This window comes from Malus domestica, chromosome 11 (genome assembly GCF_042453785.1).
Source record: "Malus domestica chromosome 11, GDT2T_hap1".
NCBI classification, from domain to species: domain Eukaryota; kingdom Viridiplantae; phylum Streptophyta; class Magnoliopsida; order Rosales; family Rosaceae; genus Malus; species Malus domestica.
The window spans coordinates 1,048,418-1,073,297 of NC_091671.1; the positions used below are offsets into that span (position 1 = coordinate 1,048,418).

At 39.5% G+C, this 24,880-nt stretch overlaps 1 protein-coding gene and 1 pseudogene across 1 annotated transcript; one reads left to right on the forward strand and one right to left on the reverse strand.

Moving 5' to 3' along the window:
* The first annotated feature begins 414 nt into the window (after nt 1-414).
* On the forward strand, nt 415-6,918 carry LOC103406660 (zinc finger BED domain-containing protein DAYSLEEPER-like). The gene is made up of 8 exons (XM_070807808.1): nt 415-554; nt 824-886; nt 2,044-2,152; nt 3,488-3,657; nt 3,753-4,062; nt 4,150-4,247; nt 6,668-6,720; nt 6,915-6,918. Exons 2-8 carry the CDS (start codon nt 881-883, stop codon nt 6,916-6,918), a joined length of 750 nt encoding a protein of 249 aa, XP_070663909.1. The 5' UTR covers nt 415-554; nt 824-880.
* A 2,727-nt stretch (nt 6,919-9,645) lies between these two features.
* Nucleotides 9,646-22,119, reverse strand: LOC103431640 (uncharacterized; annotated as a pseudogene).
* Between the last annotated feature and the right edge of the window lie 2,761 nt (nt 22,120-24,880).

Consider the following 24,880-nt stretch of genomic DNA (forward strand, 5'->3'; position numbering starts at 1 on the left):
CCACAAATTTTGGTTGTAATGTTGTTTGTTGTTGGCTCTGCAGGGGATATTTGTTTTAATTTGAAATGGGTTAGAAAGACAAATGTGGTTGTCATCAAGCGAGGGTGGGTGTTAATAGTTTTCTAATCTATTATTTATTAATTAATAGTTTTATAATCTCATTTGCAGGTAGGCCTGTCATTTTTAACCCAACCCGTTAACCCGACCCGTTAAAATTAGTATTCGGGTGGGTGGTTAACGGGTCGGGTAGTTAACGGGTCAACCTGTTAGTCACCCGTTACATAACGGGTCAGTTTGGGTGAACCCGCGAAACCCATTAGCCACCCGTTAAGACCCGTTTGTAAGGATTTTTGTGTAATTTCAATAGTCCTAATTCAAAACCTCAGGACCTCAGCCGTCAGCCCTCACGTTCCTCACCTCTCTCGCTGCCTCACACGCCATTGCTCTCTGAGACTGAGATCGCTGTGCAGCCTGTGCTCCTTCCTTCTAGCTCCGGTTATCTCCCCCATCTTCTTCCCTCAAAAACTTTACTGAACTCCACCACTCTCTCTCTGGTAAGCTGCGATTTCCTTCCACCTCTTCTTTCATTTCGATTACTTTTCGTTTCTGCAGATTAGATTTTTGGTTGTGTTTTGGATAATGGGTTTTGCGTTTTGTTCATGGGTTTTGTACAGAGTATTGATTTAGTGTACAGAGTATTGATTTCTTTGTTCATGGGTTTTGTTCATGCGTTTTGTTCATGGGTTTGAATCTTTGGAATCTGTTTGGACTACTTTTGACTCCTTGGTTTGTCGCTGCACTCTAAAATGGTCATTATCTGTAGGAAGGGCTTTGATAATTTCTTCCATTTACAAATTTTCTATGGCGAGTGCGGATAATCATGGAGGTAGGAACACGGAGCAGGTCTCATGATGATGATATATTTGTTTTCCTTATACATTGGAGTCTCTGTTAAGCTTTCAGGTGTATAAATAGAAGGCAGTTCCTGTATAATTCTTCTCTGGATAATCACTTGTTTCGGCTTAGCCTTTGTATGGGGAATTGAAAGGTATTCACAATATACAATTGTAGTGTTAATACTCAACTCTGGGGTTTTTTTAATTTTGAGTGGAGATAGAAAAACCCGCTTGATGGGATATATGGAATATGGATTGTCTGTCTCAAGCTTGTTTTTCGTTCGATCGTTTTGTGCGTTGAGATGTCTCATGGACAATTTACAGTACTATTTCTTGGAGTGAGTTAGTTTAGTTTTCTGTTAAGCAACAGGGCATGGCATGCAATGCAGTTGTTTCAGAAATTTGTAGTCCTACAAGGAGTTCAAGATAGGTTCTTCCGACTTGATCTCTACAATTGGAACATTGGTCCATTGTGTTGTTTCTTACTTTCCTGTAATTTTCTTTGACGTCGTAATATGCTGGTGAGGCATGACAGCAGGCAGAGCTGTTGGCATAATACCCCCAATGGAACATAACCTAATAAATTGTGACTACTTGCTTGGAATCTGCCTTTAAAGGTCTGCCTAAATAATTATGATAATTTGGGTATGCATCTTCTTATTTACTAGGTCCAATTTATGAGTTTGAATTTAAGGCACGGTTTGGAAATTTGGAATTAAAAGTTCATAAATTTGAATTTAGTGCTTGTTAGTTATAGAACATTAGTTTGAATGCAATTACCATTTGGTGCTTGTTGGTTCTTTTTTCTGCTATATTTTAGACTTTTAGGAATTTAAGTTCTAAGCATTTTCTCGTTCCTTTTATGTCAACAGATTTAACAAGTGCTTTTGGTGTTGTTTAAACACTTTTTGGAGGATTCCTTTTCGTCTTTGTGTGTATAGAGTTGGTGAATAATGATGCCATTATACGGATACATGGATTCAAACCCCTACCAAAGAAACCAAACTTTCTCTTTCCCTCAGTATCATAATCCTTAGGAACTCATTTGTCATGGTTTTTTAATCCTCAGTAATTACTTAATAAGAAAACACTGAGGCTATTACATTCCTATCCATTTACACAGTATATTTGTTTATGGTTAGTGCAGATGGATATTGATGAAGAGAACATTGAGGCCACGGAAATGTCAACAGTCAATCTAAGTGATACGCAAGGTACAACAAGTGCACCAAGTCCTTCAAAGAGAAAGGCTAAAGGTATGCGAGTAGGTAAGATACGTCAAAAGAGATCCCGTGTTTGGACTTTGTTTGAAGAATTGCCTGTTGGTCCTGATGATAAACAACATGCGAAGTGTAAAAACTGTGGGATAGTTTACGTATGTGATAGTAATTGTGGGACGAAAAACCTATTGAATCATATGGATACATGTAATAAAAAACATCACATTGATATGAAGAAATCTCAAGTTGGATTGCGTTCTCCTCAGTTTAACCATGTTAGTTTTTGTGAGCTATTGATTGAGGCTATAGTTAAGCATGATTTGCCTTTTAGGTTTGTTGAATATGAGGGCATTAGAACTTTGTTTAAATACATATCTCCTGATATCAAACTGCCGTGTAGAAATACAGTTAAGAAACATGTGTTGAGGATGTTTGAAGATGAAAAGATAAGACTTCGAGATTGGTTAAATACAGTTGATGGAAGAATTTGTTTGACATCTGACCTATGGTCTTCTGCTACAACTGATGGATATCTCACACTCACAGCTCACTTTGTTGACAAAGAATGGAAAATGCATAAAAGAATTTTAAATTTTTGTCATATGCCTCCTCCACATACGGGGGTTGCTTTGTCTGAAAAAATTAATGCCTTATTAGTTGAGTGGGGGATTGAAAAGAAACTGTTTTCCATTACTTTGGATAATGCCTCTGCAAATGATTGTTCTGTTGAGCTATTGAAGAAGCAATTAAATTTTAGAGGCTTGTTATTAATGGATGGAAAGTTCTTTCATGTTCGTTGCTGTGCTCACATTCTAAACTTGATAGTCCAAGATGGACTAAAGGAAATTGATGGATCAGTGACTAAAGTTCGTGAGTGCATCAAATATATAAAGTGTTCAGAAGGGAGAAAAATTAAGTTTTTTGCTTGCGTTGCACAAGTAGGGTTGGCAGGTAGTAAAAGAGGGTTGAGACAAGATGTGCCTACTAGATGGAATTCAACATATACAATGCTTGATAGTGCTATTTTCTATCGTCCTGCTTTTCTCAATTTGGCACTTGTTGATTCTAATTTTAGTTCATGTCCTTCCTTGGAAGAGTGGGATAAAATAGAGAAGATTTCCAATTTCTTGGGGTATTTTTATGAAGTTACTTGCTTATTTTCCGGAACAAATTACCCTACATAAAACTTGTTCTTCCCGAAAGTGTTCAAAGTTCATTATTGTATTAAAGATGCTATGGAAGATTGTGATGATTTCATGAGACGGATGGGGAGTTATATGAATTTGAAGTTTGAAAAGTATTGGTCAGAGTATAGTTTGATCCTTGCCATTGCGGTGATTATTGATCCTCGCTATAAATTGCAATTTGTAGAGTGGGGTTATGACAAACTCTATGGTAAGGAGTCAAGAGAGTTGAAGGATGTTAGTGGCACATTGTTTGCACTCTTTGGTAGTTACATGGATAAGTTCTCTCATCTTCTTGTATCCAACCCAGTTAATCAAACTCCTACTGAAATAAAAGTTGGAGACAAACTTTTTGAGGTAGTATTTATATTTGTTATTCCTCTGTTTATACTTTTTATATGCATCTTTATATTGTACATTGATCCTTGTTTCTATTTTGTTTTTATATGTAGGAATTTGATAATATTTATCAAGATGGGTCAACTTTAGTTGAAAAAACTGAATTAAATTTATATCTTGAAGAAAAGAGACTCGATAGAAAACAAGAGTTGGATATTCTTTCATGGTGGAAACTGGAGCAATTTCGTTATCCCGTACTTTCTCGTATGGCTTCTGATGTGTTAACAATTCCTATCTCAACCGTTGCCTCAGAATCAGCATTTAGTATTAGTGGTAGGGTGCTTGATCAATATCGAAGTTCTTTGTTGCCTGAAACTGTTCAAGCCTTGCTATGTACTAGAGATTGGCTTTTTGGCAAAGAAGGTAAATTTCATATTTCTTTGTATTTTTTTTGCTTATATAATAGGTTATAATTGTTTTTCCTTTTTTCTTTTTTCTTTTTATGTTTAGCTTTAGCGAAAGAAGGTGCTGACTTGGAAGAACTTACTGAAGAAATTTTTGACATGAGCCTTAATGAAAACTCGGGACAATGTTCCAGCAAATTGCAGGTAATGATAACAAGAGGCAAAGACAAGGGTGAGTGTCATCAAGCGAGTCATTCCCTCTCAGAAGCACGCCATCGTGGAAGGCAACAATCTGGTATTAGTCCAGCCCTATTATTTGTAATTTGGTATATTGTTCTCGTTTAACTAATTTTGTCTTGCAATCCTTTAAGCAACTTTATATACAGTTTCATTCAATATTATAGCATCTTTCTTCATGAGAGAACTTCTTACAAATCCATTCTGTTGTGGTCACTCCAATCCGGTTGAGATTGTAGATGATCTCTATGATTATCTCAACAAAAATGTTCGATCATGTTGTGAACACGGAAAATTCCTGAAAACGAAAGAGACAAGAACAACGTGCACAAACAAATATTTGTATTTGATGATTTTGGGTTACAATCTCTCTCTATTTTGATCCTCTGATTCGATCTCCGTAAGGTGTTGATTTGTGGACGTTTCGTTGATCCAAGGGCCGTCGATGCTTGATTTTGGATGAACTGTTGGAAGTTTCTTCAAGGGTCGTAGGCTTGATCTTTGAAGGTGGATTTGAGCGAATCTTCAAGGAGCCGTTGGGGCTTGATCTTGAGGATGAGTGTTTCTTCAAGGGTCATTGAGGCTTGATCTTGAATAACGGTGATGAGCGGATCTTCAAGGGCTTTTGGGCTTAATCTTGAAGAACAATGATGAACGGATCTTCAAGGGCTTTTGGGCTTGATCTTGAAGAACGGTGGCTTGTTGATCCAAGGGCCATCGAGGCTTGATTTTGGAAGAACGATGAACGAAGAACGAAGAACACTTTCTTCAAGGGCCGTCGGGGCTTGATCTTGAATTGGTGGATAATTGTTGATCCAAAGGGCTGTTGGGGCTTAATCTTGGAAGAACGAAGAACGAATAACATTTTCTTCGATGGCCGTCGGGGCTTGATCTTGAATTGGTGGATGATTGTTGATCCAAGGGCCGTCGGGGCTTGATCTTGGAAGAACGGTGGATGAAGAACGAAGAACACTTTCTTCAAGGGCCGTCGGGGCTTGATCTTGAAGGAGGATTTGATGGAGAACGAAAAGGGTTTTCTTGATCCTTCGGGATTTGCTTGAGAGCTTCGGAGTTTCAAAGCTTTAGAGCTTCAAGGTGTAATATGAATTCCTCCCCTCAAATGAATGAATTAGCCTTCTATTTATAGAATTTTCCAAGGCCTAATTTTGAATATAATATTCCAGATGAAATAAGTCGTTTCTGCCAGGTGTTGACACATGTCCTGTTTGATGACTTTTCTAACTTATTTCGATTTTTTTGTTTAGACACACGCTACGTGTAAAATTTATGTAACACATGAGCGTTGAAACTTTGATTTATCGATCAACATTTATTTACCGAAATTTCGATGTCTACAAATGCCCCCACTTCAAGGCGCGTCGTATACATGTGCTTGTCACGTGTAGGAGATGCGTTTTGAAGTCCCTTATTGTAGATGTCGATCCAAGGGCCATTCGAGGCTTGATCTTGAATTGGGCTGAAAATTCTTCAAGGGCCGTTGAGGCTTGATCTTGAATTGGGCTTGAGATTTCTTCAAGGGCCGTTTGAGGCTTGTTCTTGAATTTTTTTTGTTTGAAATTTCTTCAAGGGCCGTTGAGGCTTGATCTTGAAGGTTGAAATTGGACCACAAGGAGCTTCATGTGGTAGATGATCATTGGCTTTGGTAGTGGATGAATCGGCACGTATTTTGTTGCACTTGTTGACTTTCCACAGCTTATTCTTGAACTGGTTTTGATTCAAGGGTGATAGACACTTGATCTTGAATCGAACTTGTGATTTACTCAAGGGCCGTCGAGGCTTGATCTTGAATTTGGTTGGAAGTTCTTCAAGGGCCTTTGAGGCTTGATCTCGATGGTTGATTCGAACACATGGCAAGCAGGCATGAGGTAAAGGTGACAACCTGTTTCTTTGTTCAATCTTTCTAATTCACACCTGAGCAGTTTGGTCAATGGTATGATCTTCAAGATTGATGGGCTATTCTTCCAGTTGGTGACTTGATCTTTAAGGATTCGATTCAAGGGTGGTGAATCGGCACGTGCAACTTACAACGCCTAGTAAGCCGACCCAAGAATTTGAGGGTCAAAACGAATTCACCGTCCAGAATGATTGCAACCCTGATGATATGAGATACTTTTGATTTTGAAGAAGTAGCGGATGACTCAGCGCGTGCTTTGTTACACTTGTCTCCACATGCTTCAAGGTATCATTTTCATTTCCTTTATCGGTTCCTCAGGCAGATGTGGCATCTTCTCGAGTTCTTCATCTCAGACTCTTTCTGCTGAGTTGACTGTGCATGCTGCATTCTTCTCTACTTGTTTCTTCAGGCAGGTGTGGCAGCTTCTCGAGTTCCTCAGTTCAGACTCCTTCTGCTGAGTTTGACTGTGCAGACCGCATTCTTCTCTGCTTGTTCCTTCTGCACGTTGTCTCCACATGCTGCAAGGTATTATTTTCACTTGCCTAATCTGTTTTTTAGGCAAATGTGGTAGCTTCTTTGGAAGTACAGCAGCAGTGGGAGACGAATACTCGAGAGCAGTGCTAGGTAGGCAATCAGGGAAGGGTTCAAAGCAGTCGGTTTCTTACCCGAGTTTGAGTGGAAGTTCCGGCATATTGTTTTCTTTATCCTTGTCTTTGTAGGTAGGAACAAGGACAAAGGAAATGACAGGGAGAACGCATGATATGAGATACTCTTGCTTTCTACCCTGGTGATATGAGATACTTTTGCTTTGGAGTCATTGGCTTGCAGAGGTACCCCAAGGAATAAAGAACACTGAATGACTCGAGAGGTTTTGTTGGGAAAACATTTTTTTTTTTTTGAGATGAAGAAAGGTTCTGTATGTCTGCCTTGCTATGAAGGGTGAAGGTGGACATTTATATGGATTAATAACTGATACTGTTCTTTCACTCTTGTCGGCAACCGTTGGATGATTAAACAGTAAACTTCACGTGCTTTCTCCTTCACCGAAAATCTTCGATAAATTGCCCGTGATTTGCGCAAAGTTGAGTGTGCATATGACAGGTGTTGACGAGGCTGAAAAAGACTGGCGCCTCTTCGATATCTTGGATCGGCGCTTCGACAAATTGCTCGTGATTTCCGTAAAGCTGAGTTTACGTGTGACGGGTGCCGACGCGTCTGGAAAAGCAAGATGCTTCTCTGATTTCTGAGCTTGCCTCTTCGATTTTTGAATGGCCTCTTCAAATTCTGAGCTCGCCTCTTCGATCTCTGAAATCCCGTCGAGTGCTGATTTTTTATAGAGGCATGCAGTTCGTTTCAAAGCACACTTGAATTTTCGCTTCTGAAAACTCCCTTCTTGCACTTCTAAGATCTTGATTTGTCCGATCTCTTCTTCCTTCAACACTTTTGAAAATGTCTGGACCCTCCGACCGTCGTTTTGACTTGAATCTTGGTGAAGAGGCAGTCATGCCTTCTCCAGACAACATATGGTGCCCATCCTTCATATCCCCTACTGGTCCTCTTACCGTTGGGGATTCGGTGGTGAAGAATGATATGACCGCTGCGGTGGTGGCCCACCCTTATCACTCCCAGAGATAACAGACTACTTTCCAAACGGTCTGATGAGTTGGTTGTTAAAGATTCTCTGGCTTTCAGTGTGCAGTGTGCAGGTTCTGTGTCTAATATGGCCCAACGCCTATTTGCTCGAACCCGTCAAGTTGAATCATTGGCGGCGGAAGTAATGAGCCTCAAACAGGAGATTAGAGGGCTCAAGCAGGAGAATAAACTGTTGCATAAGCTCGCACATAGCTATGCGACAAACATGAAGAGGAAGATTAACCAGATGCAGGAATCTAATGGTCAGATTTTACTTGATCATCAGAGGTTTGTGGGTTTGTTCCAGCAGCATTTGCCTTCGTCTTCTGGGGCTGCACCGCGTAATGAAGCCTCTAATGATCAACCTTCGGTGCCTCCTCCTCCTGGTGTTTCGCCAAGTGGTGTGGCTTCAAACAGTTAACCTCCAGCGCCTCTTATTTCTGGAGCTCTGCCAAGTGGTGAGGCGGCACCTGATCGTCCTTGAAGATCCCCTCTTGTAAATTTGATTTGATTTGATTTTTTTTTTTAATTTATGTATAATGCAAATTTATGTAAAATATCCAGAAAAATAAATAAAATGGACCTTCTATTTCTCTCTATGCATTTGTTTTTATTTTTTTTTAAATTTATTTTTATTATTATTATTATTATTATTATTATTTATTAATTTTTTTTTCTTTTTCTTTTGGTGCTGGATGCACCAAGTTCCATCATCATTTTTTTACAATTTTTTTTTCTTTCTGCACATAGTGCCCATGCACTACCAGAAACTTTTGATCTGCCATGGGGCTGTTCCCCATCTTTGATCCACCATCCCATTTTCTATTATTATTATTTTTTTTTATAAATTTCGATGATGGGCTGGGGAATTTACAGGGAAGGATGAAGGCGGACGGAGATGGTGCTTCGAGCTTCACGACCAGCTAGTCGTGTGACGAGCTTGATGAAGCAAGAGATGGAGCACGGCAAGGACAACCTCGGTGATCTATGCCGCAAAAGTGAGTCTTCCTCGGTGGCCGTTCCCCGATCATGGCTTTTCCCCACAATGCCACTGCAGTTCAGCTGATCTCAGCACCTTGAACCCTGATCCCGAACCATTTCCTCTAAAGGCTTTACGGAGCTTTGTCCGAGAGAAGACGATAGTAGGCTGAGGTAAGAGGAGGGCGAGGTGGCGTGCGCCGTTGGCTGTGCACTGCCCGCTGCTACTTACTACGCTTGCTGCCATGGCTGTGTTCTGCAAGGCTTAGGCTGAAGTGAACCAGCAGAGGAGAAGAACGACTTCGAAGCGGACAGTCGCCGTCGTTTGTAGTAGTGGATATCGAAGACGCTTGTAGAGGAGGAAGAAAGTTGCTGCAAGGCGTTGAGTTGCTGCAGCTGTCGTTCTCACAGCGGAGAAGAAGAAGGTGGGCAGGATGATGATAAGCTTGTTGGCGGAGTAGGGGTCGGAGGAGAGGCAGTTATGCTTCCATATCCAGAACCTCAACATTATTTGTGATGGCTACAACTCTGTACTCTCTGTCTATGGGAGATGGCGGAGAGCAACCATGGGTGCAGAGACAGGCGCTGGGTCAACTCGGGTGCTAAAAACTCGACCATGATGAATCTGTTCTTCTCCACCGCATTGCTGAAGTTTACCGCATTCAAAACGACGTCGTCCTTCTTGTCCAGCTCTGGCTTTTTGTTTGAGTTGTTATGATCGCCAGCCTCGTTGAAGTAGTTTTTTTTTTTTTATGGCAAAGATTACTAGATTAGAATAATCATCGCTCCATTTCCCAGTTACTAACACAAGTGACTTTTTTTCATCCACGCTCATACCCATGAATCAAAAGAGTTCAAAGACATTACAAAAATTTACACAATTCGATTGGTAAAGGTGACAAGGATACCGAACATTAACCGCGACAATCTACGACACCCTAGTGCTGCGGTGGAGGCTCGTTGCAGTGCTTCTTGAAGTTCACAGCCTCGTCCGTCAAATATTCACAAATTCGCTCGACCATATGAGGTACTTCCCATCTAGGGCTCCAAGGAAATTCAGTTAGAGGAAGTGACTTGATTGGCACACCTTGGAGGTTGAAATGATGTGAACTTTGAAGCATCAAAGCCGGCTTTTGCTTTGGAAACTGAGTTGAAATCGAAACATGAACCAGAAAAGTGAAAACTCCAGAAGCAGTAAGGAATGTTGCCTTTCTGCATAAGACCGAATCAGCTTCCACTGGTCTTCCAAACTGCAGAGCTAATGCCTCGATAAAGCGCCTCCTAACATCAACCAAGGAGACTGCCTCCAAAACTTGCTTCTCAAGAGATTCTTCAAGATGCGGAAGGTATTCAGCCATGCACATCCCATTCAACCACGGACGAAGTTTGACTTCATCAATGGAAAATAGAGTCTTCAACTCTGAGGTAGACACTAGTTTCAATCGAGGTGTTGAAGGAGTGGAAACATATTTTTTCTCAACAGGATATATAACCTGCAAGTATATCTTTTGTTGATGTCTCCAGGGGTATGCAGGCACCATCTTATTTATATTCATGTCTAATAGAGGAACTGCAAATTTGACCTCTTCTGGCTTGTCAACTCTGGAACTCATCTGCATCTCAATGCCCTCACGAGCAACAATTGTGCTAATTTCAAACTTCAACCTGTCATCATCTTCTGCAATGCGCTTCTTCTGGTAGGACATGTACTGATCCCTTAGTTCTTGAATGAGAAGCATTAGCTGTGTAGGGTCTCTACTATTCCAATCACTCAAACACTTCATGTGAAATTTTGAGTCCCCTTCTCCCTCATCGGGCGATACAAGAAACTGCTGAAATCTCTCATCATCAGGTCTGAAATAACATCCGGTGCAGAGAATGGAGACTCCGAATCAAATATAACATCCCACTTGATAACGTCTAGACAGTAGGAAATGACTAAGGTGAACCGGTCGAGAAATTCGGGGTAGTACTTGCTGCCAGACCACTTGTTCTCACTCTTGACGACGAGAGGGAAGTGAGTGAGGAGGTAGTTGAGCTAGGCCCATTGAGATAGAGCGAAACTTGTTGTCGACCACTCAATAAAGGCTGTTTACATATTATATACATATACATACATATATATATATATATGTATCTTTTTTTTTTTTTTATACAAAGAATATTTGTAATAAGATTGACTCTTAATAGTCAAACATTTAATAAAACCTCTCTTTTTTTAATTTTTTTTATTTTGATGTGACTGAACTCGAAGTTGAATGTTCAAGCTGCCTATGTACCCTTCCAAAGAAAAATATCAAGTCAAAACGTAGTTCGAATACATACATTTTTTTTTTTTTGGTATTTTCTTTTTGTGCCGTTTGCAGTTTTAACTCATGCAGGTAAGGAGTATTGGTGTCGTTTGCAGTTTCAACTCGTGTAGACAATGAGCATTTGGTGCCGTGTTGCAGTTTCAGCTCGTGCAGGCAATGAGCGTTTGGTGTTGCCTTTTATGCTCGTGCAGACCAGGAACGTTGTGCCATGCAGTTTAGGCTCATGCAGGCGATGAGCCTCGTGTCCTACAGTTTAGGCTTGTGTGGACAAGGAGCTTTGGTTCGTGCAGTTTAGGCTCGTGCGAACAAGGAGCAATGGTTCGTGCAGTTTAGGCTCGTGCGAACAAGGAGCATTGGTGTTGCCTTTTATGCTCGTGCAGACCAGGAGCTTTGGTGTTGCCTTTTATGCTCGTGCAGACCATGAGCTTTGTGCCATGCAGTTTAGACTCATGCGGGCGAGGAGAATTTGTGAATTTTGTCAAGCAATTTTGGAGAGGCGTTCCTCACAATCTTCATAGCAATGAGCCTTGACCGAGTGATTGAAGAAGTCTTCGGGAAAGAAATCGCGCATTGTGATGGCAACAGACGATCTTTGTGTCGTAATTTCATCATCCTCAACACTTTCACATTGCTTTGAAGGTTGACAAGAGCTGTTTTGCCCCCTTTCCGATTGGCGGACTTGTGGAGGAGACGTATGTTTTTTGTGCAATTTTTTAGGAGTGACTTGTGTCCATCCTTTAACTTTGCTTGTCTTGGAGGATGCCCCTAGCGGTTGAGGTAAAAACCTTGAGTTGGAAGAGCCAAAAGTGATGGTGGTATAGTTTGACTTCACAACATCGTCAAGATCTAGCTCGATGATTCCTTTCTGAGCCAGCTTCATGATGAGATCTTTCAGCACGAAGCACTTTTCTGTCGGATGACTGATGAAGCGGTGGAATTTACAGTACCTTGGATTGTCGGTGCGATTCATCTCTTCTGGCCGTCTGCACTCAAGCAAGCCGATCACCTTCTTTTCCAGCAAGTCTTCTAACATGGCAACCACATTAGAGTCGGGGAATGGATAAGTTTTCTCCTCAAGCTCCTTCAAAGTACGTCTACGCATCTCTTGATCACGAAAGGCTTCGGCTTGAATCGCCTTGCCTCGTATAGGGATTTTGACGAGAGATGTGTTGACTGTCATCGTTTCCTTGATGGGTTTCCATGCAGTCTTCTCCACCTTTGTCTCAAGAACTTTGTCGTTCTTGTAGTCGGCGATCAGTTCCTTCTTCCCATGATGGGCGATGCTTAACTCCATGTCATGGGCGCGAGTGGCCAATTCCTCGAAGGTCCGTGGTTTAATGCCTTGAATGATGTATTGCAAACCCCATTGCATGCCTTGGATGCACATCTCGATTGAAGAGGTTTCTGAAAGCCTATCTTTACAGTCGAGGCTTAGAGTGCGCCATCTGTTGATGTAGTCAATGACTGGCTCGTCATTCCACTGCTTTGTGCTCGTTAGCTCTAGCATGCTCACAGTGCGGCGGGTGCTGTAGAAGCGGTTGAGGAATTCCCTTTCCAATTGTTCCTAGCTGTTAATGAACTCAGGCTCTAGGTCTGTGTACCACTCAAAGGCGTTTCCTTTCAGCGAGCACACAAACTGCTTGGCGAGGTAGTTTCCATCCGTCCCCGCGTTGTTGCAAGTTTCGACAAAATGTGCAACGTGCTGCTTTGGATTTCCTTTTCCATCAAACTGCAAGAACTTTGGTGGTTAATATCTCATCGGCATCTTTAGGGCATCAATCTTCTTTGAATAAGGTTTTGAGTACAACCCGGAGGTATTTGAGCTCCCTTCGTACTGTGCCTTGATGGTGTTGGTGATCATCTCTTGGAGCTGCTGGATAGAAAGAGATCCCATGAGTGCCGCTGCTTGGTCTGGCTCCGGCTTCGCATCGATTATCTCCACCGTAGGCTCATCTTCTAGGTTAGGGTTCTCGCCGTCCTGTGGCTCCAGTCGGCTGACGAGTGCAGCGATTTGCAAGTCTTTTTCTTCCACAGTTCGGGTTAGCCTTACAATTGCTTCATTCATTTGAGCCAGCTGCTTATCGATTGAAGTTGCTCCAATGGTCATGACTTGCATGGCTGAACTGCCGCTCGAATCGGCATCGGAGAGCATGGATTCAGAGTATTTCCTTAGACTTTCGCCCCTTGGTGCCCTTGGTGAGGCTAAGGTGATCAAAGGCTCGTGCCTTAGGTGCTCTTGTTCCCTTGGCAGAGTTGATGCAGAGGTGAAAGAGGCGGCAGAAGTAGCTATTGCCTTGCTTCGAGTCGTGATGCCTAAAGTGACACCACTTGCGACGATGACGCTCTTGTTCTTTGCGCCAGTTGCGGGAACAGTTTGAGCCTTCTTTGATGCCATTAATTTTGGAAGTGTGCTCGAATTTCTTGAACGGAGAAAGAGATGAGAGGTAGAGATTGTCCCACTGGGCGTGCCAATTTGTGAACACGAAAAATTCCTGAAAACGAAAGAGACAAGAACAACGTGCATAAACAAATATTTGTATTTAATGATTTTGGGTTACAATCTCTCTCTATTTTGATCCTCTGATTCGATCTCCGTAAGGTGTTGATTTGTGGACGTTTCGTTGATCTAAGGGCCGTCGAGGCTTGATTTTGGATGAACTGTTGGAAGTTTCTTCAAGGGCCGTGGGCTTGATCTTTAAAGGTGGATTTGAACGAATCTTCAAGGAGCCGTTGGGGCTTGATCTTGAGGATGAGTGTTTCTTCAATGGCCGTTGAGGCTTGATCTTGAATAACGGTGATGAGCGGATCTTCAAGGGCTTTTGGGCTTAATCTTGAAGAACAGTGATGAACGGATCTTCAAGGGTTTTTGGGCTTGATCTTGAAGAACGGTGGCTTGTTGATCCAAGGGCCGTCGAGGCTTGATTTTGGAAGAACGATGAACGAAGAACGAAGAACACTTTCTTCAAGGGCCGTCGGGGCTTAATCTTGAATTGGTGGATAATTGTTGATCCAAAGGGTCGTTGGGGCTTGATCTTGGAAGAACGATGAATGAAGAACGAAGAACGAAGAACACTTTCTTCGAGGGCCGTCGGGGCTTGATCTTGAATTGGTGGATGATTGTTGATCCAAGGGTCGTCGGGGCTTGATCTTGGAAGAACGGTGGATGAAGAACGAAGAACAAAGAACACTTTCTTCAAGGGCCGTCGGGGCTTGATCTTGAAGGAGGATTTGATGGAGAACGAAAAGGGCTTTCTTGATCCTTCGGGATTTGCTTGAGAGCTTCGGAGTTTCAGAGCTTCAGAGCTTCAAGGTGTAATATGAATTCCTCCCCTCAAATGAATGAATTAGCCTTCTATTTATAGAATTTTCCAAGGCCTAATTTTGAATATAATATTCCAGATGAAATAAGTCATTTCTGCCAGGTGTTGACACATGTCCTGTTTGATGACTTTTCTAACTTATTTCAATTTTTTTGTTTAGACACACGCTACGTGTAAAATTTATGTAACACATGAGCGTTGAAACTTTGATTTATCGGTCAACATTTATTTACCGAAATTTCGATGTCTACACATGTTTTTGGGCTTATGCTTTTTTCTCACGACTACCATTGAGCAATTGGAATTGGCCAGTGTAATGTGGTTGATAGTCTGTAGACAGTATGCTTATTTATTAAAAGTATCTTTAATGCTTGGAAGCTCTTCTAATGGTCATATTATTATTCAAGTTCCCTATCTTGTGTAATGCATATTGGATGAGTTCTATTGTGTTGAAAAAAGTAATTACGTTTGAAGGATACCATTCAGACGCGAATGTAGTATATAATGTTCAAGGCTTTTTGCTATTCGATCCTTAATAGTCTCAAATCTAATTTCTTTCAATGCTCAAAGCTTTTGGTCATTCGGTTCCAATTAATTACATGGATTTGGTTGCTGCTAAACATTTACTCTGTCATTGCAGGTAAAGAAACATATCAAGCACGGCCAAGGTCATGAAGGTGGGATTTTCATTGTTGAAGCGCTTCTACATTCGAACTCCTCAATGGTTGCATGGAAAACTAGCGTTACAAGACGTATCATAGGATTGTAACAAGTACTTTAAATTTTTTACATTGATTTTTGGTATATGTAGTTGAATATATGGTTTCATTAATATAAAACAATTCATTCAATAAAAATTTCCATTGAAAATATTATTGAACTTATAAAAAAAAAATTGTATTTGTATCCTTTTGTTTTTTACCGACAAAATAGGATAATCGCCCATATATAATTCCAACGCCTCTTGACCCTCATAAATATGTTTTTATGCATATTTTTGACAATTCTTAATTGTTAGTAATGGTAATTGCGACGATTATATACTCTTGCAAATAACATTTTACTATTGGAAAAACATTTTTTGACACAATGTTTTGGTCATAAAAAAATCATCGGAAAAAAGAGATGTCGTCGTTTAGAAAGTATATTCAACGGGCATATAAGTATTTGCGACCACATTGACATGTCGAAAATAAAATAATTTTGCCATTTGGAAAATTCATTTCTGACGGAAAGATAACTAGTAACGACGAGCCTCATGCCTTGGAAATAAAGCATTTTCGACGGCTGGTCAAGAAAAAAGTATTTCCAATGGAGCAATTTCCGACGCCCAGCGAGTGCTTTTTCCTGTCGGAAATAAGTATTTGCGACGGCAAATTACCTTTTCCGACAGCATTTGACCCTTGCTAATGACGTTTAATTTTGTAGTGTTAGAAATGAAATTTGCAAACTAAATAATGTGACTAATATAGGAATGAACACGTTTATCAATGCTTAAATAATAATCTAATCATCGGCTTTTATGTAATTTAATTTACAATATTTTATCTACAAATTTAGTCTCTATAACATTACCTTTCTCTTAAGGATAAGGATTGTCTGCCCTCCTTTTTTCCATGCTCTCCTGTTTGTGTGGTCACGGTTAAGCCACGTCAACATTTTATATTACTATTTATTTTTGTCTTATTATCTTTATAAAAAAAAATATATAAAATGTTAACGTAGCTTAACCGTGACCACACAAAACAGGAAGGGCACGGAAGGGCAGAAAAAATGGAAGGGCAGACAATCCTTGTCCTTCTCTTAAGTATCAAATTTTCAGGTCTCCTACCAAATTTTCAAAATTGTAATTAATTAATTAAATAACCTTGTGAACTAGAAAGACATAATGATTAGGTTCCCTTATCCTTCTGTCTTATTAGGATTGGTTTTGTTTCCTATTTTAGCTTAGCCCTTTTATTTTTTCTGATAAATGCCTCCTTACAATAAAAGATTACAGAATTGTTTTGAGTGTGTGAAATTTTTTTACATTGGGTATTATGTTTGAATCGACACAGCTCAAGGCTAGCTTGATAGAAGATTGTCACATCTGTTACAATGATCATAAGCGTCGTAATAAAATTACATTTCCTGCGGATCTTGTATCATGTTACGAGGTCCCCTGGCCTACGAAGCCACCTTTGATATCGTCAGTTGTCAATTTGCCTTGCATTATTCCTACTACAATTTAATGATCTTAACATTAATTTTACCATATGTAACACAAAAAATAATAAACTTAATAGTTTTGTGGAAAAGGAGGCAGGGTAGAGCTCCTCATATGCCTATCAAAAGCCTGGAACAAATGTTGCACATCACAGCTAAACCCTTTACAAGAATATTTTCCATGCTTTTTAGCTAAAATGGTTTCTAAAATTTTCATAACACATAACTTTGGTCCATGAAATTTAAAATCAATAGAAGTGGTCTTTGAGATTGTTCACCATCCATTATTTTGGTCATTCTATTAAAAAACTCCGTTAAGTGGTCCCTAAACTTTTTAATGGAAGAACCAAAAGGATGGATGACGGACAATCTCAGGGACTAAAGTTATGTGTAATGCAAATCTCAGGGACCAAAATTATGTGTTATGCATATCTCAGGAACCAAAATTATGTGTTATACCCTCAACTTAACGGAGTTTTTTTAACGGAATGACCAAAATAATGGATGGTGGACAATCTCAGATACTACTTCTATTGATTTTAAATCTCAAGGACCAAAGTTATGTGTAATGCAAATCTCAGAGACCATTTTGACTAAAAAGCCTATTTTCCCTCAATGGAGGGGTGCATGCAATCTGCATGGCACTTTTAGTAGCTCCCATCATTTACTTCAGTTTTCATCCTATTAAGCAAAAAGGCAATTAAAAATGACTTGTTTCGGGGACAAACTGAAGTGATCTGGACCCTCCAGGGCCTCCACAGTGTTGGGGTTTTGCTAGTGCATTTGACCAAAACAATTAGGGAAATATCAAGAAATAGGATAATTCTTTAATCTTGGAACAGAAATAGGACATTTTGAATATGCATACGCCATGCACAACAATCGAACAGAAATAAATTTTTTTCTACACCTTAAAATTACTTAATTGCCTTCATATATAAATGAGTTATTTCCTCCAATTTCCTGATTTATTTATGTACTTTCTCTCTTTCTCCCTCCTTCTCTCTCTTCTCTCACTTTCTCCCTCACGCACTCTCTCTCCCCTTCTCACCATGCACACACGATGCACAACACCGTCCAGATCGAAGCCACCATCAATTTCATCTCGTCCTCATGAGTTTAAAACACATAGCCTTGTCACAAATCTCATGTATAAGGTTACAATGTATAAGGTGACAATAGCAGTTTGAAAAGTCTTGTTACGTATATCAATCATCGCTTAACCGTGCACCTGGAAAACATGATACTTGTTATTGTTATTTGATGGACACACATGATCCTTAATGTCCTCTAAGTTTGTTTTTTTTTTTTTTTTTAATTTTGTTTTTCGCTGAGGCCAACTAGGTTGTGGTCATACTCGCTAAATTCCGGGGCACAACATATGTGCATCATAACTAGTGAACATTCTCATTTCTCATATTAAGATGTAGCCATGTACACCACATGCACATTTCGGAAAAAATTTCACAAATTTTTGCAATTGAACACTTGAACCAGAAATTATTCCATCCCAGTTTTGTAGCAAGTCAAAACCTGAAATTTATTCTACAACCCATAGGCCCCAACATGAAATACAAACCCTAATTTAACTTATAAGTATTAATTCATCTTACAAACAACTAATTTATTCCATAAATCATTGATGAAGGAACTTGAAACTAAACACCCTACCATATTATGCCTACCGAAGCTTCAGTCGCCGGAAAAAATGGAATTTTCTAGCCAAAACAGAAAATATGGTACAAAACAAAGCTCACTCTTTTCACCTCTCGTTCGCATCCCTTTGTTCGAAATCAGAGGTATGAGGTCAACCCAAAACCTAACTCACTCTTCTCACATTTTTTTGGACTTCACTCTCTTCGAAATCGGAGCTTAGAGATTTGAGCTCAACCCAGAAACCCAGAGCTCACAGAGCTCTCTTGACATCTCTTTCTTCCAAATGAGAAAAGTGATGCAATAGGCTTCTGATTTTTAGTACTTTATGTGGGTATTTTAGTAATTTTGTTTTTGTGCATGGTGTGCATGGTGTACATGGCTTGTGCATAACCGGTTTGTCCTATTTTTGTCCCAAAGTTAAGAAATTGTCCCATTTTGGGGTATTTCCCAAAAAAATTAACACAATGCTATTTGTGTTGTATTGACAAACTTGTTGACTACTACTTTTAATTAATAAATGTAATCTAAAGTCATTTGGTACTATGGTCTAGCTGTATTCTTCTTCGCTTGTAAGTTATGGGTCTTAGGTTCAATTCTCGCCAAAGGTGAATTTCAACCACATTATGCTAACCCATTGTGAGGCTAAACCCACCTCCCTCCCCCTCAATATTTTGTTAAAAAAAATGTAGTCTAAAGAGAAATGCTAGAGAGCCTCTCTCAAAGTGAGATTATTTATGAATTAATTGTCACTTTAGAGTTTAACGTTAATTTTTATGTCAATATTATAATACATTATGTAAAAAACATGAGTCGGCAGAGAGTTTATGAAGAGTTTCACTTTTGAGAGAGTTTCCTTAGAGTATATTTGAAAGAGATGTCAAAATTTGAACATAAATTTAAATATGACAACTATGTGGCATTTCGATATCTTTTAAAGTTTTGCTCTTCGCCCGATATGTCAAATTAAATTATTATTTTATTACGTTAAATATTATAATAAATGTTTCAAACAAAAACAAAAATAAAATATATTTAATAACCAATTAAAAAAGATTTGAAATTGCTATTAATTTTGATAGCAAGGATGATAATTCGTATCATGCCACATTAGATTTGATTTTTAGGTTGAAAAACTTTATAACAGTTTTCATTGTCAAAACTGAGTTGGACATTTTGACATTACCATTAAAGACGCTCTTATCATTTCTCATAGTCTAAATAGTAGCACTCATTCCGAAAATCGTTGTGAAAATTTGTACTTGCATATTAATTGATGTTAGTAGGGGTTTGTTATACTTTGGTTGGGCTTAGATTTTTATTTGGTTTGCTTATTCTTGCGAGCCCATTGTGAGCTCCCAGTAGTATTCTCTTCTTGTTGCAAATACTCAAATTTACAAACTTACCTTTGAGGAAAAGTTTCCAAATTTTGATCAAGCGGAAAAAAATGACTTACTCAAGTTTTATTTTTTTTTGGAATTTGGACCGTTCGAGGAGGCTCAAGCATGCACTCATTACCTTCGCGTTGGTAGTAGAAATTTTGTGGCCAAAAGTTGAACCATGTGTTTTATTCGGCTCAAAACACCAAAAACACTCTCTATTCTATTTTCTGATTTGTTATGCCAATCATAGTGCACTTTTGATCCTAGTGCAGATTTCCCACACAAGGCCCTCTACTTTCTACATAAGTACGTCCGAAGTATGAACGTATTATTTAAGACACACAAGAAGTGTTCGAGCACTGCTAGAGAATTGCTCAAAGGGACATCAAGTGATTAACTTCTAAACTTTAAAGATAAAAGGGTTAAGGTTTTTGATGTGTTGATAAAATGTTAGTTTTCTAAGTTTATTTACATAACTATAGATGCCGCACGACAAAACGTCGTTTTACATTGACTCATATCAATCTTCACATCTCTTCATCTACCTTTGTAGATAACACACTTCTCTATATCTACCGTGTTCCGAATTCAATTTCTCATTCCATCCCATTTCGTTTCACGAGTATGGGTTGTGTCAAGTTTCAACGATTTGTTTGTTTTGGCCAACATTTGTCAAAAAATCTTCTAGTGACGACCGTCCCAATTTGTTATGCAAAAGCAGCCACGCCAGAAAGCCCTCCCTTTCTCATTTGGTTTGTTTTCCCGCATCATCGAACGCTTTGACTCGGCGCCTCTCTCTCTTCTCTTCGTCCTCTCTACCTAACCCTAACCCCCAAATTCCATCCCCCCCAGCCAATCAATCAAACCCAAATCCCCCCAATCGGACCCCAGCCCGACCCATTTCACCTCCGATTGCCTCCAGTTCCACTCGCACCCGACCCATTTCTTCGAAGTTCCAGCCATGCCCAAGACTCCCGAAACTTCGCGGGATTAATATAATGATCGAATCGTTAAGCACCGTACGAATTCATTTTATGGGTTTGAGCAATGCCGGAGCTTCGCAGAGGAGTCCGCCGAGGCCGTGCTAGCGTAGCGAGCAAGCCCTCCGACCCACCGCTGCGGTCGCGAAGGACGCGTGCCACCGTCGCCCGAGAAGCCGCCGCCGAGGCCGTGGTGAGGCCCAGGACGAGGTTGGCTGTGAGGAAATTGAACGAAGCTAGACCAAATATAACAATATAATTAATTGGACAAAAATTGAAGATTTTTTATTGGCATGAAAAAATTTTATATGGTAAAAAAGAAATTGTTATACAGTCGCGTTACGTTACATTACGTAATACATCTATGCAATATATTGTCAAGTGGTAGCAAGTTGCTGAAAGAGGAAAAAAAACATATACATTACATGGAATCCTTTAGGAAAGGGATTACCAATCATACAATTTCATTAAAATCAATCAAACGATCAAGAAGGTGTTCTTATTTTTTTTTTTTAAATGAAATTCCTTCTTGTTAAAGGGCATGTACATTACATTACGTAATACATGTATGCAATATATTGTCAAGTGGCGTGGCGTCAGCACATTTCGACCCGTTCGCTCATCAAACTCTGTGCCGCCCGATGATCTACCCACTCTTTTATTAACAGGATTAGCAGATAATATGAAAAAATAAGGATGGACCTGGCCCTATCTTGGCTTCCGTGTGGCTCCCCGCCTCTGCTTGTCCCATGAGAGTTCTTTCACATCACACAAAACTATTAGTGCATCCTTGATCATCAATGGTGCTAGTACCGCCTTGGCATGCTTCTTCCGTAGGATCAATGGCAGTTTTAGAAATTGAATTGTTTGGGGTAGGGTACTTAAAACCATGAGGTTTGTAATATTTATTGAAGTGAAGATTGCAGAGAAGTACAAGGAGGAAGGCGGCGGCGTAGATAGAATAGGCAGTGCATTTGAACCACAAAGGAAATGGGATGGTGATGGATATGAAGAAGGATGTTACTCCAAAGAAGAGGCCAAAATTATGGAAAATCAGGGCGATTGATATTCCAGAGGGACAGTAGCTGAAGTGAATAAATTTGCTTACCAAAATACAAGTAAAGGCAAGTAAGACTGATAGTCCAAAAAAGTAAAAGATTGCAGGGTGAGGAACCTGGCGGGAGGGAATTTGGAAGGGGAGAAGCGCTAGTCCAATCGCCGTTGTCAAGCAAAACACGGCGATTATATTTGCCCAATCTAAGTTGTTGTTTGTGAGGTACTTATAGTTAGTCCTCCCATTTGGAACTTGTTGCACTGCGGCTTCTAGGTCAGGATCGGAATCGCAATCGCAACCAGCGGGACTAGTTATGAGAAGTTTGAGGAGTTGGATTGTCTTTGCAATAGGTGCAAGGAGAAAAGGCTTTATGTGGTGATCAAAGGCGGTATTAACGACAGAATTCATTTTATTCTGCAGAAGGGTAGATAGAGATATATACAGGGAGACAGATACAGTTGATAAGGAGAATGGTTAGATATGTTGGTTTATATATATAACATAGGGAGGGAAGAATGTAAGAGAAAGACACAACTCTGCCAATCAAGACTAAAGCACGGGGAGGTCCTACAATACCTTCATCCGGTGGTGGGACTCCTCCTGACCCCCAAATGTGGAGAGGGATTCCAAGAATTATTTGGTACAGAGGGATTCCTAGAATTATTTGCTAACGCAAAACATCTGCTTTCAAGAACTTTTGCTAACACAAAACATCTAAAAAGGTCGTACCCAGTGCACAAGGCTCCCGCTTTACGCAGGGTCTGGGAGAGGTGAATGTCGGCTAGCCTTACCCCCATTTATGGAGAGGCTGCTCCCAAGTAACACAAAACATCTGCTTTCAAGAATTTTTTGCTTTGCTAACCGAGGGATTCCAAGAATTAGCTAACTTTTGCTAACACAAAACTTTTGCTTTCGCTAACACAAAACTTTTGCTTTCAAGAATTTTTTGCTTTGCTAACAGAGGGATTCATCCAAGAATTAGCTAACTTTTGCTAACACAAAACTTTTGCTTTCAAGAATTTTTTGCTTTGCTAACAGAGGGATTCCAAGAATTAGCCAATGCAAAAGTTTTGCTATTGCATTCAGTGTAACCGGTACACAGGGTGGTACACCACGTGTCATTATACAAATGATGAAATATGTGTATCAACAAGTTAATAACTTAAAAAATAAAATTTTCCATCACTTATATAAAAATACGTAATATACCACCCCAATCACAGTAAAAAATTTCTCGTGAACGTGAATGTTAAAATTGCGAGCGCTGGAGATGGCCTCACACTTAGAGATGGGCAAAATACCCATGGGTTTGGGTAACTGCGGTTACCCTCTCATTTAAAGTTCAAGGTTACGGTTATGGGTAACCGTTTAGATGAACAAACGGTTATGGGTATAACCATTTATCCGTAAAATTTAAATGGACGGTTATGGGTATTACCCGCGGTTATAACGGATATCCATCGGTTATGGGTATTACCCGAGGTTATAACGGGTATCAATTTACCCATTTAATTTAATATATGTAAAATTTAAAAAAATAATCTTTATTTTTGTTTTTCACTTTTGTAACGAAAGTCATCTTTGTTTATATATTGTAATGTTCATTATATAACGGTTATAACCGATACTATATCTGCCACAGATTGTATTCCATTGTCGCAGTATATGCTTACCAGTGACTTCAATTCATCTTTGTTTATATATTTTGTATTTAGATCATAGAGCCTTCCCCGCATGTATCCCTAGAAAGGAAAGCTATGAGAGGTGAAGCCTCAGTACAAGAATTGTCATATAACACAAAAACTTAAAACAAAATCTGGTCCGGACTAATGACAAGGTTTGACAGAGAGTTTAGGACAGATACATACCATCATCTGAAATAGCATGAGAGGGTGGAGAAAGCCAAGCATTTGTGATTCCAGAACTAGCTAGGTTTTGTACAGACTGCTTTAAATTGATACCCGTTATAACAATATACTGGTAAGCACGTATCGCGGTTATAACAAAAATTATGACAAATTTTTCTTTTGTAATTTTCAAGTTGTTAAAAAAACATGTAGACGGGTGAAAAATGGGTAAATGGGTAAAAAAATGATAAACGGGTTAAAAAACGGGTAAACGGATAAATGGTTATGGTTAAATGAGTACACAGTTATGGGTATGGTTAACCGTTTATGCAATTATCCAACGGGTAAACGGTTATACAGGTATGAATATAAATGGTTATGGGTAAATAACTGCGGTTATCTGCCCGCCATAATCGTTGTCCATCCCTACTCACACTTCGTCTTTTGTATTCTGGGACAATATAATAAGCATTTGATATGAGAAAGTCGAACTGTGTTGTGGGGGACAATATTTCTCAAAATGGTTATTTTTAAGAATTGAAGGGGACAAAGTTGAATCACAATTTATACATATTAAGACGTCTCAAAGAATCATTTTTGTACCAAAACAGATCAACGATTTTGCTGCGAAGGAGGTTAGCCGGCTCGGCCAATGGGAGAGCAAAAGAGCTTAGATCCCCACTTCTACTCTTTACTACTTTTTTAAGTGGAAATATGGGATGAATAAGAGAGAGAGAAAGGTGATCAGATGGTCACAGAATTTTATATGCGTAGGGGAATTGGCTTCCCAAAGTGGGATTTGCCTTTAGATCCGATAATCTTTATATATAAAGTCAAGCGTTCAATGAACAGTATTTTTTGGTGTCATAAGCTTCACAACATCTTAAGGGGGAGAGGGTGGGCTTAGCTTCACAATGGATGTAATGCCGGTTATAAAAAAGTCTTTTGCATGCGGATAATAAATGTGATTAAATTAGTTGTCAAATAATTGTTTTTTTTTAACAAACGATATTATCTACACTAAAGGGGAGAGGGTGGGCTTAGCTTCACAATGGACTAGCAATAATGTGATTCTCTATTCTTAATATAAATTTAATAGAGACCGATTTTATTATGTGGATTCAACTGTTTTAATTGGTTTATGAGAGGTTTCCCTTAGCATGATCTAAGATTATTAATTTACTTCAAATATTTGACTTTCCTTTTGTCAATTTACGCATATAAATACGTTTAAAATGTGTAAGTTGCGTGTAGCACGTTGTGATTCAAAAAATGTCTTCTGCACGCCCATGAGCGTGTGCATGAAGGCTAGTCCACTAATA

Bases quoted from the DNA above. Each gene is read 5' to 3' on its own strand.
- LOC103406660 (XM_070807808.1), top strand. The intron at 3,658-3,752 runs GTAGTATTTATA...TTTTATATGTAG, and splicing joins TTGGAGACAAACTTTTTGAG to GAATTTGATAATATTTATCA. The intron at 4,248-6,667 runs GTAATGATAACA...TTGACTGTGCAG, and splicing joins AATGTTCCAGCAAATTGCAG to ACCGCATTCTTCTCTGCTTG.